The following is an 18,890-nucleotide window of genomic DNA, read 5'->3' as shown; positions in this document are numbered from 1 at the left end:
ACCAGATGCCTACTTTTCTTTTTTTTTTTTAAATATACTTATTGTCAAGTTGGTTTCCATTTAACACCCAGTGCTCATCCCCACAAGTGCCCTCCTCCATGCACATCACCCCCCTCCCCCCCACAGCCATCAGTCCTCAGTTTGTTCTCAGTATTTAAGAGTCTCCTGTGGTTTGTCCCCCTCCCTCTCCTTAACTATTTTTCCCCCTTCCCTTCCTCTGTGATCAGAGGCCTAATTTTCCAGGTGACACAGATGTTGCAGGGACCACACTTTGAGAAGCCTGGGTCTAGACGAAGGAAGGGGTGCCAGGCCTGGGCTGCGGCTTGCAGGTTGTGACCGTGAATTTCAGGTGGGGCCAGGAGGCACGTCTGTGTGTGTCTCCCAGTCCCATCAGCCGGAGGCAGAGAGCTGGAGAATTCTGGAGGGGGCAGGGGAGCTGAGGCCAGAAGCTGTGGCTCACCAGGACCTCCCAGCTGAGGAGGTGTGACGGAAGGAACATGGGAAGGTGGGGGGACCCTGGACTGCAGGGACAGAACTAAGAGGCAGAGAGCCAGCCTGGCAGCCAGCTCAAAGGAGGTGCCTCTCAGCAGGGAAGGCNCCCCCCCCCCCCCCCGCTACACTCCCACCTGTGCTTTGTAGGATAATGATCCTAATTCCTACCCACTCCACTGGGCTCTGGGGCAACTACCTGGGTGTGCACTCTGGCTCCACCTCTGACCTGCTGAGACCCGGGCAGCTGGGCAGCCCACTCCCTTGTGGTGCCTGGTTCCCTCCTGGGAAATGGGTCTAAGCGGTTGTGCCCCTTTGTAGAGCTGCCAGAGCGGGAGCGACTTATGTCAGGTCCGCAGAGCCTGCAGCAGTGCCGGCTGCTACCAGGCGCACATTTAGTCCGCTCTGCGCTCCCGCACCGTGTACACCGTGCGCAAAGGTGTGTTTTCCCACCTCGCAGGGGTACGTTTGGGCTCGCCTGGGCCTTCCTATTTGATCTGTGCTCATTCCGGCATGCTCATGTCACATGAAAATGTTCTTGTGTGCACAGGTATGTGTGGCCAGTGCGTGTGTATACTCTTTGTACGCACTTGTCCTCGCTGGTGGGTGACAAACAGCATCACCACCGTGACAGTGTCATGTGCCAGCGTGGAGGTGGGAGGAATCCACGTGGAAGGAGTCCTGGGGGACAGAGTGTCTTCGATGCATTGGGACCTTAGTCTGAGAGGGAAAGGGCCTTGCTCTGGTACAGTGTTAGCCCAGAAGCGCCCTCCTCCTCAGTGCATCCCTTTGCTCGTGCTCTGGAGGTCCTGCCCAGCACATAGTAGGTCTCAACCTTGATGAGGAGGGGCCCTGTCGTAGGTGTTTGTGTGATGTGTGTTTGCCTGCATCACACACATACAGAGGACAAGGACGCTCTTACCATTTTTTATCACTTCAGAGGAAATGTCTCATGACTTGGCAGCCCCCCATACAGTTCAGCATGTTTCTGCAGCATTAACAGGTTCTGCAGCATGTTTTGCCGAGCACACCCTCTCGCAGCCTCGTACGGCAGCCTTCTCAGTGCCGTGTGCCCTACACTCAGTGTCCTCTCCATCCTCCCCTGCTGGACAGGTTCTGTAGTAGCTGGGTCGCCCCCCAGGTAGAAGAGCTGTGTCTCTGCCCAGGTTCCTGGAGGTATGTCATTCTTGCACTGGTGCAGGAAGCCATGCCCTTTCCTCGGTGGGAATAACACCCCCACATGCCTCCCCTCCATCCTTCAGGGGCGCGTGCGCTGAGTGTTAACACACCTTCCCATTGGTGATTTTCCATGAGCCCCATCTCTGCTCCCACTCGTTTCCCTGCTGGGGACGGCCCCTGGTCAGGGAGCAGCCCAAGGGCACGGCCCAGGCCTAGGGCTCGGGAAGCCAGGCCCTGGGAGGGGCCGGTGTGCAGTGGGGCAGGTGGCCTCGAGCGGTGACCACCGAGGACAGCTAGCAGAGGAGGCTCGTACCACAGGCCCGCAGGTCCGCCCTAAGGTCCCGTCTGCGTTTTGCTCCAGAGCCTGCTGACTTGAACCTGAGCTTCCTTTGCCTTCTTTCCCTTTGGCAGGCGAGTTCAGAATGTCCACACGGGCCTCGACCTGACCGTGCCCCAGCACCAGGAGGTGCGGGGCAGGATGATGTCGGGCCACGTGGAGTACCAGATCCTGGTGGTAACCCGGCTGGCTGCGTTCAAGTCGGCTAAGCACAGGCCCGAGGATGTCGTGCAGTTCTTGGTGAGCTGGGGGCCCTCCCAGGGTGCTCCTGAGGGGACCAGGGGACTGGGTGCACAGACACATCTACACCAGGGTGTGAGCAGCACCAGGGAGAGGGCACTTCTCTAGCCAGCACTCGCTCTGGGCCCGAGGGTGCCGAGCGTGCTGGGCCTAAGGGCGCAGGAGCGTTTCAGGAGCTTATGGTCGGTGGGGAGACAGAGAAAGGCCGTGACAGGAGTGCACAGGGCTGTGGGGGTGCAGAGAAGCAGCACCTGACCCACCCCTGGGAGACGTTCTGGAGGATTTCTGGAGGTGAGGACCGAGCCCGTAGAGCTGTACAGCAGGAGAAGGGAGTCCCAGGCAGAGGGCACAGTGTAAGCAAAGGCATGGAGGCTACAGAAGGGTGTTGTTTGTGAGGAGCTGTGTGCCGTTGAGTGTCATCCTGGATGAAGTGGGAGAAAATGAGGGTGATGACGGCGGGATCCAGGTCACGGGGGGCGTGTAGGGAGCCTGACTTGGCTTGCAGCCACAGAGGACCTTGAAGTAGGGGAGTGACTCACTGGCCCATCTGGTGGGAAGTAGGGTTGGGTTGGAAAGAACTGGCCAGAAGGCAGGGAGCCCAGGTATGAGCCCAGTGATGCCCCAGGGGAGTGCTGGAGACAGGCCAGCAGGAGTTGGTTGTAAAATACTAGTGTTTCCAAAGTAACATGCATATCATTTGCTGACTGACTGCACCACCTGCAAAGCACCGGCTGAGGGGCAGGTCCTGGGGGATGTATGGAGTGTGAAGCATCTACCTCGTGTGGACACATGAGGCTGCAGTGAGGGACTGATCAGGCCTAGGAGGCCCATTGGAGGCCAGCTTGGAGGTGATGTTGAAAGTCTGGAGTGGATGAGGTTGCCTGGAAAGAGTGGATATGAAAGGCAGAGGGAAGGACTTAGGAGGAAACCCCAGACACACAGGCAACTCAGGGACAGTCACAGAGAAGGAGGAGCCCCTGAGGCCAAGGGAAGAGAAGGGGACATCGTGGAGTCGCAGGAGCTCAGGGAAGAGAGAGTCCTGTGGTGTATACCAGAGTCCTGTGGTATAGACAGGATCAATAGCTACAGGTCTGCACATGGTTTGTTCTGACTGTCCTGGCCACCAGGACAGAAAGGAAAAGAGTGAATTACCTAGCTCTGGTGACCTATTAGAAGAGACACCACCTTCTAAGAGAGAAAAATGTAAAGACACAGGTCTTCAAGGGGTATTTAACACATGGGAAGCCTCTAAAAGAGCATGAGGTCTTTCATTTGCTACTTAACTTGATCTTTTTTAAACTTTATTTATTTTGAGAGAGAGAGAGAGAGAGAGAGCAAGCAAGGGGAAGGGCAGAGAGGGAGGGAGAGAGAATCCCAAGCAGGCTCTGCACTGTCAGCGCAGAGCCCAATACAGAGCTTGAATTCACGAACTGTGAGATCGTGATCTGAGCCGAAACCAAGAGTTGGACACTTGACCTGAGCCAGCCAGGCGCCCACTTAAATCGATGACATTTGGGAAGAATTAAGGTCTGATGTTAGGTGCTGGATCTGGTTCTGCTTGGCTCTGAGTGCTGGGGTTTTGCAACTCCTGATCATCTGACTTGATCCACCGTGGAGCTGAACACACACACGGTTTCATGGCTGGGAGCAAAAGGAGTGTCTGAGGTCATTGTCTTTGGTCATAACAGAGAAGCAACATTCAGTGAGCCCTGGTGAGGCCATCCAGGCAGGTCTGCCGGGTCCTGTGTGAGGGCCAGCCTTATGTGCAAGGCTGTGCGTGAAGGCATCTTCACACCCCATGCATCACACCGGTGCCACTCTTTTCTGACCAGCCAAGAGCTGCGAAGGGTGTAAGTGCATGCATGGGTGGCCATTCGTGCAGGTGCTTCTCAGACATTTCGAACCACCTGTGAGGGCAGAGGAGGAATACATTTATCCTCCAGGAAATCTGAGGACACAACCCAGAGCCTCAGATCTCTGAAGTTTCATGATTTAGCTTTTAAAAAGGGGAGGTGGGGGCATTTTGCATTCTACTCCTGAAAAGGATACATATTTCAATATAAACATGAATTTAACTGCTCATGAGAAAGTAAAAGCGGCCTCCAGAAAGGGGCACGGGGTGTGCTTGCCGTTTCTCGGCCCGGCGTGTGCTGGTGTTACAGACACACACACATCTCCCCCGGAGAGGCTCACCTGGGGGCTCCAGATCCACAGCAGCTCCTATCCTCTGCACTCACAGCCTCCCCTGAGCCTCCTCTCCCATCTGTTCAGGTAGCTGCTTGAGAAGCCCTTGCATTGGAGCACTGATGAATGCGGGTCCTGGATGGGGGTGGGGGGTGGGCACCCCTGACTTAAAACTTCCTGGCCTCCTACGCTATCGGAGCTCTGGAGACCCTACCCCTGGTGGGTCTGAGTGATGGATCGCGTGGGCCTGTCGGGCCAGCAGAGGGCGCTCAACCCTCAGGGTCACAGCTTCCCTTATTGGGCCAAGTTGCTGCCTGGCGGGAGTCACTGTTCTCAGGACCCAGGGGCTGGAGCCTGCATCTCTTCCCTTAAAGGATCCTTTTACTTCTTTGCTTGAGGACTGTTCTCAGGACAGCTCCAGAGCCAGCCTCTTGTGTTGGGACCTGCAGGCTGCAGCAGCCTGGCCCAGGGAACTCCCCATTGGTGCGGGGAGGGGGGTGGGCAGAGAAGGGGGCTCAGGGTTTAAATCCCCCCAGTGCCCCAGCCACCTGCCGGGCGGCTGAAACCCTCACAGGCTGGGGGTTCTGGTGAAAGGCGGAGTTGGCCGGGGCTGCACGCTCCTGTGCTCCCAGATCACCAAGTTTCCGCTCAGCACCTCCACACACCCCAGAGTCCTCAGCCGCACCAGCATCAGTGCTGTGCTGTGGGCTTGGCCGTGGCCCGGGAGCAGAGGCAGCACTGTCTCTGGTTTTATACTCAGTGCTCCGTCAGAGGAGCTGGGGAGCCAGGCCCAGCATACGGAGGGGAGCACAGAGTCCAAGACAAGGGAGGACGCTGGCTGTTGGGGTGGGTGTGTGGCTCAGAGCAGGTGCTCTTTGAGCGCCCACACTGGGTTGCAGACCGCAGCAATGCCTCTGACCCTCCGTGCTGCAACTGCTCCCCAACCCCTCCCCCTGTGCAGGGCCCGAGCCTTATAGGGGCAGAGACCATGCAGGCAGGGGTGGCCTCATGCAGTGTGAGCTCAGCTGGAAACTGAGTCTCAGGGTGAATTCAGTGGCCTGGGACCACCTGCCGGCCTGCTTCCCCGAGGCCCCAGGGTGCAGTGGGGTCCTAACTGACAGCAGTGCTGAGAAACAGGTTTGCAATATCCAGTTCTTCTCCACTGGAGCACTGTAGGGATGATCCCAGATAGAAGGCTACTGCTTGCACGCGGGAGAATGATCCAGAGATCCGTGCTGAGAAAAGGTGACTCATATCGTTGTCGGAAGATGACCTAACAGCCGGCCAAACCATGAGGTCACCCTGCTGATATGCTGAAGGCCCAGAATGGAGGCAGCTGGCCTCCTTGGTCACTTGTAGGCCAGGCCGGGGTCCCTGTGTCAGATGTCTCTTCCTGGACCTGTGGCACTGCCTAGAACCCACCACGGCCTTATCTTCTCTCTGGCTACTCAGACTTTCATAATTGAGCCTAGCACTGATCAGGGGCTGTCGGGAATGGAGCCTGAGGCATGATGAGGTGGGGAGGGCCGGAGGTGCCCCAGGGCATCCGTCCTGGGAACAGGCTCTCCAGCCCGGCCTCTGGGCTGTCCGGTCGGGGCGAGGGGGAGAGTACTCAGGAAACCACACGCTCCTCTCATTCCAGGTCTCCAAAAAGTACAGCGAGATCGAGGAGTTCTACCAGAAACTGAGCAGCCGTTACCCCACAGCCAGCCTTCCCCCGCTCCCCAGGAAGGTCCTGTTCGTTGGGGAGTCTGACATCCGGGAAAGGAGAGTCCTGTTCAATGAGATTCTGCGCTGTGTCTCAAAGGATGCCGAGTTGGCAGGAAGCCCAGAGCTGCTAGAGTTCTTAGGTACCTGAGGCTCTGTCCCAAAGCCCTGAGGTGTCCCCTGGCCCAGAACTAGGCCTCACTCCCCTGGCTGGGCCAGTGTGGGTCCACGGCTGCTGCGTGCAGCCAGGAAGCTTCAGTCAGGCTGTTGAAGCAGGTGGGCCTTACCCCTGCACAGCCAGGGTTGTGTGCAGGGGGAGGCTGGCGCCTGTCTTTGAGGACTGACTGCCCGGGTGCCAGACGGGGCTCATATGGGTCTTCTCTGTAGTCTGACTCCACCCACTCCCCTCCTGGCATCCCCAGAGCTCCCCCCCCACCCACACACATTCCATTTTGTCTCCTGCCAGCCAGCCCTGGGGACCTGGTCCCTGGGGACACCTCCCTCAGCTTGTCCCCCACGGACATGGGGTATGGTGTCATCTGCCACCTCCTTCCCTTCTGAGTTTCCTTAACTGTCAGATGGGACAATGCCTGGCTGCCAAGGGGCATGAGAATCCAGTGAGCTGACACGTGCGAAGCACGTAGAACAGAGCCTGCCGTACAAGGATGGCTGACATTTTACCCCCCACTCGGCACACCCAGGTGCCATCCAGGCTTGCACGTCCAGGGCAGATGCAGTGCCTGTGCGCCTCTGGGTGGGGAGGGGTCCCGTCAGGAGGTGCTGGACTCTCCGCCTGACTTTCTCCCCTCTTTGGACCATTCTGTTTCTTCCTAATGACCATGGTCTCTAATCTTCACAAGGTGGGAGGTTTTCAGAAGACAATTAACAAACAGCAAATACACCAAAAAACATATGTGTGTGTGTGTGTGTGTATGTATAAGTTTATTTATATATAAATATATATGTTTATATATAATTTGTATATAAACATATATTTAATTTATATTATATATATTTATATAATATATAAATATATATTTAATTTATATCATATATTTTTATATATTTATATATAAATATATATAAGTTATATATATAAATTTATTAATATAAATATGTATAATTATATATATATATAAAATAATTATAACAGGTGAGGAATAAAACAAAACCAGTGAATGCACGGAAGGCTGGGACTGGGTAAGGCTGCAGAGCCCAGGTTTCTCCTCTCCTTTCCCATCCCCCCCCGGGTTGTTTGCTCTGACATCACAACCTGTTTGCCTCCCAGGGGGCTGTGTTGACTGTGAGATGGGGACTCCAGCTGATCCATAATTGGGGGGCCCCCTCTGTTATGGAGAAGAGGATAAGGTGGTCTGACTTTCCTAGCTTTTCTGTGCCTCAGTTTCCTCATCTGTAAAGTGAAGGTGCAAACAGGATCTCTCACATGGGATTTTTACATTCAGATAAATCCATACCTGAAAAATACTCTTTAAAAAATTTTTCTTTATTTTTTTAGAGAGAGAGAGAGACAGCACACAAGCAAGGGAGGGGCAGAGAGAGAGGGAGACACAGAGTCCAAAGCAGGCTCCAGCAAGATGTTAGCACAGAGCCTGATGCAGGGCTTGAATCCACGAACTGTGAGATCATGACCAGAGCCAAAGTCAGATGTTTAACCAACTGAGCCACCCAGGTGCCCCTACCTGTAAAATGCTTCTTACATGGTGCCTGTTACATGAAATTTTATGACATTTTGAATGGTATTTTCACATTTGTCCTAATAAAATAACAAAGGATAATATAAGGCAGAGTATCATTACTGCTTAGTTTTACTTATTATAGTAACACGTTGTTTTCGTAAACGTATTAATACCCTACATGCCAGGCATTCTGTAAGTTCTTTATCTCAGGATGATATTTTTTTTTTTAAAAAGGAACTGCTTTCAAAGATCTACCACTCAATGACTATTTAGGTAGAGAGGAACAAGTACTAAGCCCGTTTTTCATTCCATCTGTGGGGAAGAACTAGCTTTTGTATTCCCAATCTGTCACAGACAGATACTTTCACAAATACAAAAATCCCATGCCTGGACGTCGTGACAGTGTCAAGCTGCTATGGAAGTTTCCGGATGCTTGCTCTCCCTTTCCGTGTTCCCACGTCGTGGACATCCGTCAACGGACCATGCTTTGAGAAGTGCTGATGTAAGCTGGTTCGTAATGGAACCATTACAGTTTGTTCTGAATCTTCCACAAGCTCACCATGCACTCACTGGGCTCGTCTAAGGGTCCAGACCCTTGGAGCAGGTCTTCACCGGATCACAGAGCTCCCTGGTGTGCCCGGCAAATGCGCACTGGCTGGCTTTTCCGGCCCTTAGCCCGTGCATGCAGGCTCTTCTGCTGCTGTGACGCCAGCCTGTTCACAGCTCTCACCTATAACCACTCCGCTCTAGGGCTCGCTGGTGCCCGTCACCCCTCGACAGGCTGCAGCAGGTGCTTTGAGCCGAGGCTGCCCCTTGTCCTCCCAGACCCACCACCCTGGTCCCAGGATGCTGCAGGAAGCCCCCAGCTCACGTCCTGGCACAGGAGGCCGGGTGTGGTGCCTCATTCCCTGCGGCGAGTGTCAGTCCCCTCTTCTGTCTCCTCCCTCAGGCACCAGATCCCCAGGGGCTGCGGACCTCAGCAGCCGAGATGTCTCTGTCCTGGAGGCACACAGCCAGGCCCGGGACGACGGGGAGGCTTTCGACTTCTTCGAGCAGCAGGACCAAGCAGAGGGTGAGGGTGTACCCATCCCAGGCCTGCAGGGCGACGATGCGGGGAAATCCTCTGAGGAGGAAGAGGAAGAGGTGCTGGACCCTCTGGGCATCATGCGGTAGGTCTCCCCATCCCAGATTCCCTCCTGGCTTGCTCCCGGTGATGGCTCTTCTCGCCCTCCGTCCCGAGAGTCCGAGAAAGCCTGTCTCTCTGGGTCGTCACCCCATGTACCTGGTGTGCTCAGGGAACTGCCTCTCTGCTCACCCTCGACATGCCTACTCTGAGAACTGGGCTCAGGCGTTGCCTTCTCCCTGGCCCCCGGGTGGGCCCCTGATCTCCAGCTCCGCACTGAGTCCTCGCTGCCCCCACCCCTGACACCCCACCTCAGCAGCCCAAGAGCCCCGGGGTCTCCACCCAGCTGACCACTGACAGCCTGTGACTTGTGGCATGTGACCGGAGCTCCCTGGGCCACGTTTCACTGTTGTTAAAGAGGGGTGTTTGCCTTGGCCCTGTCTCCCCACAAGACGGTTCTAAGGCCCGTGAATTACATAGTGGAGGAGACTGAATACCCTCAAGGTGCCGACTGTATGTGACGAAGAAGGTAGAGTGAGCCCTGGGGTCCCCTCTCCATGCCCATGCACGCACACAGGCGCACACACACGTATGCTGCCTGGAGAAGAGGGAAGCCAGGTGCCGTCTCAGTGGTCCCTGGCGTCCTGATTCCTTCTCCTTTCCTGGCCCTCTGACTGCTTTACCAGTCACTGAGCTGCGCTCAAGCCCCCACTGTGTGACGTCCCCTGTGCTGGGGGTAGGGGGCCACAGGCAGGATGAGACGAGAGAGACCTCTGTTCCCAAGGCCTGCCTGATGGGCACAGGCTGGGGGGGCGGGGGGGTGGGGACGGGGACCCTCCCAAGCAGACAGACTCAGCCACTCCAGGGCCCTCACTGCTGCTTGGCCCAAATCTGCAAGAAACAGATGGGAACTGGTAGGTGTTTCTTAGCACCCACTACACTGGTGCTGGGCTTTGTACTTTGCACTTCACGTACTGTGTCTCATTGATGTCCTGCCTGCAAGCAGATGCTGTTATCCCATTTTACAGATTAAAGAAACTGAAGCCTGCGGAGGCCGAGTACTGTGCACAGGGTCAGATGGCTGGTAAATAATGGTACAAATCCAGTTCAGGGTCCTGGGCTGTGGTGCGGACTAGACTGCTTGGGCTTGAATCCTGGCTCTGCACTTACTAGCGTGTGTCCCTGGCAGTTTACCCCCGTCAGTTTCCTGCAGTGAAAATAGGGTGCTGCCAGCAGCTCTCTTTAGGGCTCTGGTGGTGACCGCCCTTCTCATGGTGCCAGCTTGCAGCCCGACACTTCCGCAGAGCCAGCCGCAGACCCGCGGCGACACTCCCTCTGCCCTGATGAGAGATTGAAGTTCAGCCAACAGGCAAGGGAGGCCTGTCTCGCAGGTCCTGCTCCAGAAATCGGGGAGGGGCCAGTTCCACTTAAATGTCATGAAAATCACCAGCCCAGAAAACTGCCCTCCATCCACCAGCTTTCCTCTCCCGATGGGGGTGTGAGTCTGGGCACACACAGGAGGGGTGGCCGCAGGGCCCCCGTGAGACCAGCCTACAGGGGACAAGGGTTCACTCTCAGGAAAGGTCTGGTGCTCTGGGAGACACGGGACCAGAGCCAGAAGTTGGGCAGCACCTTGGGGCCCGGGAGTCAGCTCCCCCTGGCCCTCCACGGCCGCCTTGACCTGGATGAGGGGTCAGCAGCTCTGCGGAGGAGGCAGCGAGGTTATTTGGGGAGCAGTTTGTAATCGGCACTCCTTATCGGCCTTTGTTTTGGGAAGGATAAGGCTTTGTTTGAACTCACGCTCTCTGCTGTTCTGAGTAACCACACGTAAAGCCAAACTGAGGAGTCCAGCGGTCTGCGCCAGCCTTTGGCTGAGGGTCATGCTTAGCAAAGTGGCTCCTTTTTTGGGTAGGAAAATGCTCTTTGGGGTTGGCAAAGGCCGCCCTGAATTTCCTACTTATTTCAGTAGCAGATTGTCGGGAGATGTGTCAGCCATCTGGGACCACCTGCCCCCCCGCCCCCCAGCACTGTCCCCAGCTCTGGGGGGAGAAGAGGGGCTTATTCCTGAATCCTGGGACAGCTTAGCACCTGAAAGGGATCCCAGAGGCCTTATAAGACCTTCTGCTAATTTTTCCTTTAATGACTGGGGGACAGTAGTTAGCACTGTTGCTTCTGTTAGGAAAAGTAAAGAATAACATTTTTTGAGAGCTTGGTAAATGTGAGAAACTGATTCCTACTCTCATGAATAGGTATTTCTCTTCTTTTTCTGTTTTTTTTTTAAAGATCATGACACACCACCTTGCTCTCGGGACCTATGTGGGTCTGGTTTGGGAAATGGTGCTCTAGGAAGCCAGTAGTGGCATCAGGCTCAGTGTGTGTGTGTGTGTGTGTGTGTGTGTGTGTGTGTGTGTGTGTGTGTGTGTGTGTGTGTGTGTGTGTGTGTGTGTGTGTGTGTGTGTGTGTGTGTGTGTGTGTGTGTGTGTGTGTGTGTGTGTGTGTGTGTGTGTGTGTGTAAGCTGAAGTTTGGAGACAAGTAGCTCATCCAAATTCATGCAGGCACAAAAAGCAGTCAGGACTCAGTGCCCTCCCCTTGCATGCAATGTCTCGATTCCAGCCCTGTGCAGTCTGGGTGGGCAGGGCCGGGGATTATCCACAGATGGGAAAACTGGGGACAGTTGAGCAGGGACTTGAGCCCCATGTGTATGTGGCAGAGCCCCAGCTTGAACTCAGGCTTCCCCCTTGGCCTCCGCCCAGGGACCCAGGTGGGTCTGTTGACTCTTGCACAGTGCTGCCTGCCCTGCCTTTTAGTGGGGAACATTCTGGTTTTTGCAGGAGCTTATGCTTTGTATAAACATCCCCTACCCCACCCTCAGTTCCTCTGCAGATGCACCACCCCCCGCTGTCCCAGGTGAGTGCCACCCTCAACCCCCAAGGGTCCATCTGGGCCTGGCTCTCCAGGGTAGCCACGTTTGCAGGTGACAGGCGTCGGTCCTTCCTGCCTTGGACCCGGCGGGGCGCTGTCGCTCCACGGCAGCCTGCCGGAAGGGGGGGAGGTCGCCCGCACAAAGCCCCGTGCAGGGACTGGCCGGCTTTTCTTTGTCTCTTAAACCTGGTTTTGATTAGGGAAAAGACGAGTTGCTACACCAGTAGAAAGTGCTCAAAGATAGAAAGAGCTTTCACTCAGCCCATCACGGCTCTGCTGCTCTTCTGCTCACAGGGTTCTGGGCATCCGTGTCCCCGTGTAACCCGCATAACTACATACACAGCATCCGTGCCTTTAATGCTGTGCTGTTCACTATGGATTCTCACAGTCGCTTTCCGTGTCCTGCGTTGTTTTCGTGTTTATCTCTCTATTGTAGAGACTTCGCACGTCTGCGAAAGACGGAGTTCTGCCGTAATGGTTCTGCCTTCTGCTAGAAACACTCTGTTAAAAACATTTAAAAAAAATTTTTTTTTAATCTTTATCTTTGTGACAGAGAGAGACAGAATGTGAGTAGGGGAGGAACAGAGAGAGGAGGAGACACAGAATCTGAAGCAGGCTCCAGGCTCCCAGCTGTCAGCACAGAGCCCAACGCGGGGCTCAAACTCACAAACCATGACATCATGACCTGAGCTGAAGTCGGACGCTTAAACGACTGAGCCACCCAGGTGCCCCTCCATTAAAAACACTTTTAATTGTAACTTGAATAATACAGATTAGTACAGAAAAATTGAAAATACAGTAAAAAAACCTTTTGCCACAGAGGTAAGGCTTTTGGATGTACATTTTTTAATCTATAATTTGCTTTTTTTTCCAGCTTACATACTGGGTCTTTCCAGATCAGCAAATAGGCTTCTACATTCTTAATCCTGTGTTAGTCCATTGGGTTGATGCCTTTGGCAGGTGCCTGCCTGGGGGCTTTGTGGTGTTTTCCATAGGTTTTTGCTGTTACCGGCAGTGAGGAACTTATCATGTGTAGAGCCTTTCCTTCTAGATAAGAAGGTTCTGGAAGGTTCTGCCCAGGGGCCTTGGTTGTGCCACTCACTTGTGTAGGATTACTCTTCAGTGACTTTGTCCCTGTCTTTCGGGAAGGTGTTTTTGCTTTTCCAAACCCTGCTCATCCGAGAAGTCCACTGCCTCCCACCTCTGCGCCAGTGCCCAGCAAGCCCCCTTCCAGCCCTGGGTCACTGAGGACCCTCAGATCCCCAAGGGACAGGCTGGTTCCTGCATGAACACGCCTTCCCTTAAGGCCAGGCTTCCCGCTCTCTGCTCACAGGAGGGGGGGCCAGCCCCCACTGCCCCGGGCATGGCCTCAAACGGGGAAGCTGGACATTTTTTTTGGAGTGAATCATGTATTTTGTCACAATTATTTATACAAATTTTGCCTTATCTTCATAAAAGAGTCCTATGTATTTTAGTATAAAAATGTCTTAATCCCTATACTTGGATGAAGTCACTGCTCTGGGGTGACCCTCTGGCTTTGAAAACCTCCCAGCACACTTCCCGGTACCCCCAGATTTGCTCCAGTGGGGATTTACTTATTTTTTTTTTTCCTAGGAGAGAGAGAGAGAGAGAGACAGCGTGAGCAGGGGAGGGTCAGAGAGAGAGGGAGATACAGACTCTGAAATAGGCTCCAGGCTCTGAGCTGGCAGTCAGCACAGAGCCCGACGCGGGGCTCGAGCCCACGAACCGCGAGATCATGACCTAAGCAAAAGTTGGCCGCTTAACCAACTAAGCCACCCAGGCACCCCGGGGATTTACTTATTTTTGCCCCAGCTGTATTGAGAACTAATCAGCACATAACATTGTATGAGCCTAAGATGTGCAACGTGATGATTCAGTGAACGTATAAATTACGAAACAGGGACCACAGTAAGGTTAGCGGACACCTCCATCACCTCACAAAACTAGTTCTGGGATTTGGAAGCGAGAGATCCCCCAAGGTGGGCTGTGGAGGGGCTGTGCAGATGGCCCCGGCCGTACCTGGTGAGGTGCCTCAGAAGCTGCTTCTCCTCGGCCACCTCGCTCGGGGGCTTGGGATCCCTGTAACGTTCTGGGCCCCGCCTAGACGGCAGGCCCCCGCTGGGCAACCTGCACCGCCCCGGAGCTTGCCAGCGCCCTCAGACCTGGGCTTTAAGATGCCCCTTAGGTGATTCCCGGAGAAGTTCACGTTTAAGAGGCCCCAGAAACAAAGTTGGTCTCAGAGATGGCAGGAGAGAAATGACCCAGGAGCAGCAGGCCATCCGGCAACAGCTCAGCTGCCCACAGGGCTTCCAGGGGGGTGAGCTCAGGGGTCCTCCCTGCTGCTCTCGGTCCCCATCCCCTTCCAGCTCGCAGGCTTTCTCTCCTCCCTCCTGCTCCCTGCCACCTGCTGGAGAGCAGTTGTTCCTGGTCACAGCGGGCCTTGTCCTGTACCTCTGCAGATTGCATTCAGCTGCCACCCGGCCTGGGACACAAATCACCAAGGAGCACGGTGACAGCCACGCCCGGCTGCACCCTGGAGCTGTCCCACTGATCGATTGCGGCCATGTCCCCCGTGAGAGCTGTGCCGCGTCCATCTCCCCATCCACGTCCGTGTGCAGTCTGGCCTGAATGCACCACGTGACCGTGCTTTCCTTTTTCTCTTCAGTAGCAAGAATTTCAGTTCAAGAGAAATCTCCTACAGAGCCCCGACACATATAAAACAGAGGGAGGTAGAGTTGGCCTGGTTGGAACAGGACTAGAGAGACTGGATCTCTGCACCCGCAGCCTCAGCTCACCTCTCACGTGGCCCTGAGTGGCTCTGTGGAAGGTCCAGACCCCTTAGAGCGTGGTGTGAAAGCCACTGGGAAAGCTGGATGTGCAGATACCCCAGAGCAGAATTAGAGGCAAGCAGTCCCAGGTTCAAATCCCAGAGGTGCCCTTTACCAGCTGGAGGGCACTGGGCAGTTTCTCTTTTTTAAATTACAAAGTCCCGGTGATAGGAAGAATAAAGTGAGATGGGGTATAAGAAATTTCCTCGGTACAATGTTATCATTATTTCAGATTTGCTTTGCCCTGGTGTGTTTGAATGGAACTGAAGGCAGCCTTTCCACTTCCTGGTGTGTTATGCAAACATCAGCGTGCTTACCTCGTTGCCAGGTCACCCAGTACAGTCTGTGAGACTTGCTGCAGGTTAGAGGGATGCCTCCCACAGCCTCGGTCTCCAGCCAGGGGGTTGATCGGCTGTCCTTGATGGAATTGAATGGTTGCTTGACTCGCTGGGGATGGAGCCTTGAGAGCTCATGCCTGTCATTCCTCTGCCTCAGGCTGCTCCCAAGTAAGAGCATTAAAATGACAGAGCTTTGGGGTGCTGGGTGGCTTAGTCGGTTAAGCATCTGACTCTTGGTTTCAACTCAGGTCATGATCTCGCGGTTTGTGGGTTCGAGCCCCACATCAGGCTTCATGCTGACATTGCAGAGCCTGCTCGGGATTCTCTTTCTCCTCTCTGCCCCTCCCCTACTTGCTCAGTCTCTCAAAATAAATAAAACCTTAAAAAAAAAAAAAAAAAAGAGCCTTTAAACTGTGAGGGACTTGAAGGCAAATCCACTGTTTATTCATGAGTATTACTGAGGAGCTGAGATCACACAGCCACGTATCTTCCCAATGGGAGCTCCAGCCTCCTGACCGTTGGCCCAGGACTTTGCCTGTTACCCCCAGACTGAGACCCGGTCTGTGCCAGGGCGCCAGCCTCATGGCCCTCGTCCACGCATTCTCCTTGTTAGGTGGTGGGGGTGATGGGGTTGTTCAGGTGCAGGGACTGCCAGGTCCCACTGGTCACGTCAGCATTTGGGGTATTGTCGGGGGGGTGGGAATAAACCCAGGCCACCCAGGTGAGACCAGGCAAGGGAGGGATCCACCCCCAGGACTGCATTTAGCAGAGGCTCAAAGGCACGCAGGGAGTAGGAGCGATTCTTGGTAGGAAAAGAGAAAGCACAGGTGTGTCCCGACTGGACGCTGTCGGCCAGGGAGGCTGCTAACTGGGAAAGGGGCGTCCTGCACACTGCGTGGCTGGTTGGGGGGCATACTTGGCTTTCTTTGGCCAGTGCTGTTAAGGGGAAAATGGGGAAAGATTAGGGTGGCTGGCAGTTATTGGTCAAGTCCTGGCTGTTGGGGCCATGGCCACACAACTGTGGTTTGGTCTCCTGGGCTGGTCTATGCAGGTCACGGGACAAAGTTCCATCTTCCGTGTGTTTTGCCAGCTGCCCGTTTGTATATTCCATCCCACAGGGCTGTTTTGGGCGTGGCCAGAGCTGGGTCCTTGCTTTCCAGAGGGGTGGAGGGGAGGTACAGCCGGTGGTGTGGGTGCCGTGGTAGGTGCGGGGCAGTGTTTGGCCCCAGTGCATAAAGGAAGAATGTCATCATGCACAAGCCCAGAAAGGAGGGGGACTCGCTGAAGTCCTGGTCCCCCAGGCAGGGCCCAGTAGCCTGGAGAGTCAGGCTATGGCTCTTGAGAAACAGATCCTTGAGGTTAACTCTGGAGTTACAGCAAATGATGGGTGTTTACCACACAGGCCCTATTTGCTTTTTAGGCCCCAGAATGAAGTCTGTTGGGCTGAAATGTGATGTGACCCTAGACGGCATCAGGTGAGCCTTGGATCACAGGCCTCTGCTGTGCCCTGGGCCAGCCTGTGTGCGGGCTCCATGCACATCTTCCAGAGCATTCCTCATTCCCATTTCACAGACAAGGAAACAGACCCAGGGAAGTGAAATGACTGGCCCGAGGCCAAACATGGATTCCCTTGCATTTCCCCCACCTCCAGTGCCCCTCCCCAGGAGCAGAAAGGCCAGAATCTTCCCCAGACTCTTTTGACCGTGGCCCTAACTTTCCCTCAGACTCTCCTCCTTCACCGTGGCATTTTCACATGGCTGTTCTCTGCCTGGAGCACAGCTTCCCCGACTCTGCTCATAGCCCATCTAGTGCTTGCCTGAAGCTCCCATCCGGGGGAAGGCCGGCCTGGCTCGTGCAGTGACGGCCTTTCCTCGGTGACCCGCACCGCCCTGGTGACCGGGCCACTGTGGAAGCCCCAGGCCTGGTGCTGCTGCAAATAGCACTGTCCCGGAATAAGTTTCACAGAGGTGTATTTACTGGCACTCAGAATTTTCTCTCAATGCAAAAGAAACCGAATTTAAAATTAAACAATGAAAAATGCTTTATTTGAAAGCAGGAAAATTATATGATTGGAGAGGAGAATGATTTCCGTATTTGGTTACGTATCACTCTGGCTTTGACGCTAAGTCATGTTGTCTGTGAGCCTTGGCTTCAGAAGGATCTGCCACCTTCTGTCTAGTCCAGGAGATGCACCTGTAACTCGGGTGATGCAGGTCCTGGGCAGCTGGCGCCCATCAGTGGTCTGCCAGGGGGACAGGTGCATCCGGGACCATGGACGCGGGCCCCTGGGTGGCCAGAGGGGAGGCTGCTATCACATGTCTGTCACTGTCACCAGAACTGCCTGAGCCACATGGGCAGGGCTGTCAGCCTCGGCGTCTGCCGCCTCCGTCTCACGTTTGCACCTTGTCCGCCTGCAGAATGCGGCCTGGTCTGGACATCTGTCTTCCATCGGGCACGCAAAGCAGAAGAGCTGATGTCCGTCCACACACACACCTGCACGCTACAGGAACGTGCTTCCACATGCTGCACCCATCCAGGGAGCCCCCCTCCCCACCTCCCACCACCCGTGTGCATCAGAGCCTGCACGAGTGCAGGTGACCCCCTTCATGCCACCAGGAAGGCAGCAGCAGGTGTGTCCGTTTCACACCTCTCTGCTCAGGGCCCAGGTGCCCCATCCTTGGTGACAAGAGACTAATCATATCAGCCCTCCCCTGGTGAAGGGACAAGAGGGGTGCCCTTTACTGTGTTGGTGCAGAGGCAAGGCTGGTGGGCAGGCACCGCAGAGCGGGGCGGTGCATCCCGCAGACAGCCGGGCGGATGCAGGCAGAGCAGGGGCAGAGCAGGGATGGGGCCATGGTGGTGTGTGCGGCTTGAGTCCGTGCCCACGCAATTTGTGAACAAGGGAAGAAACCGGGCCTGGAGACTCCCCTCAGACATGACGTGCCTGACCCTGTCCCTGAGGCCAGAAATCTGGCATCATTCTAGCTGCGCCCCTTCTGCCCACTGATCCCCTCACAGTCCACATTTTCTAGGAGCACTTTTGCCTTCTGATGTTCTCCCTGACCCTGTGCCCTCGGCACACTGCGGCTCTCCCCCAGGCCAGGCTCTGGTCGTTTCGTAGACCATGAGCCAAGCTGCCGTGGAGACCTGGGTCATGGTCCTGCCTGAGTCATGCCCCTGGCAGACTGCCTGCAGGTGGGGGCTCATTTCCTCTGCCTGAGTACCCCTCTACATGGCCTCACCTCCTCTGGGAGCCCCCTGAGCTGGGTGGGCTCCCTCTGTGCTCTGCATGTTCTGGAACTGCCACTCTATGTGGTCGTGATCGGTTTATGTGTCTCTGATTTTCAGCTGCGAGTTTCTGGGGACAGTAGCGGGTCTAACTGCACTGCCCAGGATCTTATATGAGGGAGGTGTCTAGCCAGCGCTGGGTCGCAGAGGGCACTCAGAGTGAATGCATGAGCTGCTTACAGGGTGGCTGAGGGCAGGTGAGGAAACCGGCTGACATGGCTTCCAGCTCTGGAAGAGTGAAGCCTCCATCTGTGTCTCAGACCAGCGCTGGGATCCCACCTCTCTTCATTCTCTTTCTGCTTCTCCTGGGGGAGTAGGTAGAAGTAAGTCTGGATAAGAGACATATTGGGGCGTTCATAGCGGCACTCTCAACAATAGCTAAAACATGGAAAGAGCCTAAGTGTCCATCAACGGACGAATGGATCAAGAAGATGTGGTTTATCTATACGATGGAATACTCCATGGCAATGAGAAACAGTGAAATCTGGCCATGTGTAGCAACATGGATGGACCTTGAGGGTGTTATGCTGAGCGAA

General features: G+C 54.9%; 1 protein-coding gene across 1 annotated transcript in view; it reads left to right on the top strand.

Moving 5' to 3' along the window:
- HS1BP3 (HCLS1 binding protein 3) overlaps positions 1 to 18,890 on the top strand; it is a 40,055-nt gene that overhangs the window by 12,692 nt on the left and 8,473 nt on the right. The window contains exons 2-4 of the mRNA XM_077751055.1: positions 2,080 to 2,245; positions 6,072 to 6,279; positions 8,783 to 9,002. Of these exons, the coding sequence (XP_077607181.1) occupies positions 2,080 to 2,245; positions 6,072 to 6,279; positions 8,783 to 9,002 (594 nt within the window). The remainder of the gene's footprint in view (positions 1 to 2,079; positions 2,246 to 6,071; positions 6,280 to 8,782; positions 9,003 to 18,890) is intronic.

Source organism: Crocuta crocuta, unplaced genomic scaffold (assembly GCF_008692635.1).
Source record: "Crocuta crocuta isolate KB4526 unplaced genomic scaffold, BGI_CrCroc_1.0 scaffold129, whole genome shotgun sequence".
Classification (NCBI taxonomy): Eukaryota; Metazoa; Chordata; class Mammalia; order Carnivora; family Hyaenidae; genus Crocuta; species Crocuta crocuta.
Note: the sequence above shows the minus strand (reverse complement) of the source record. Positions and strands in the feature narration are given on the sequence as shown.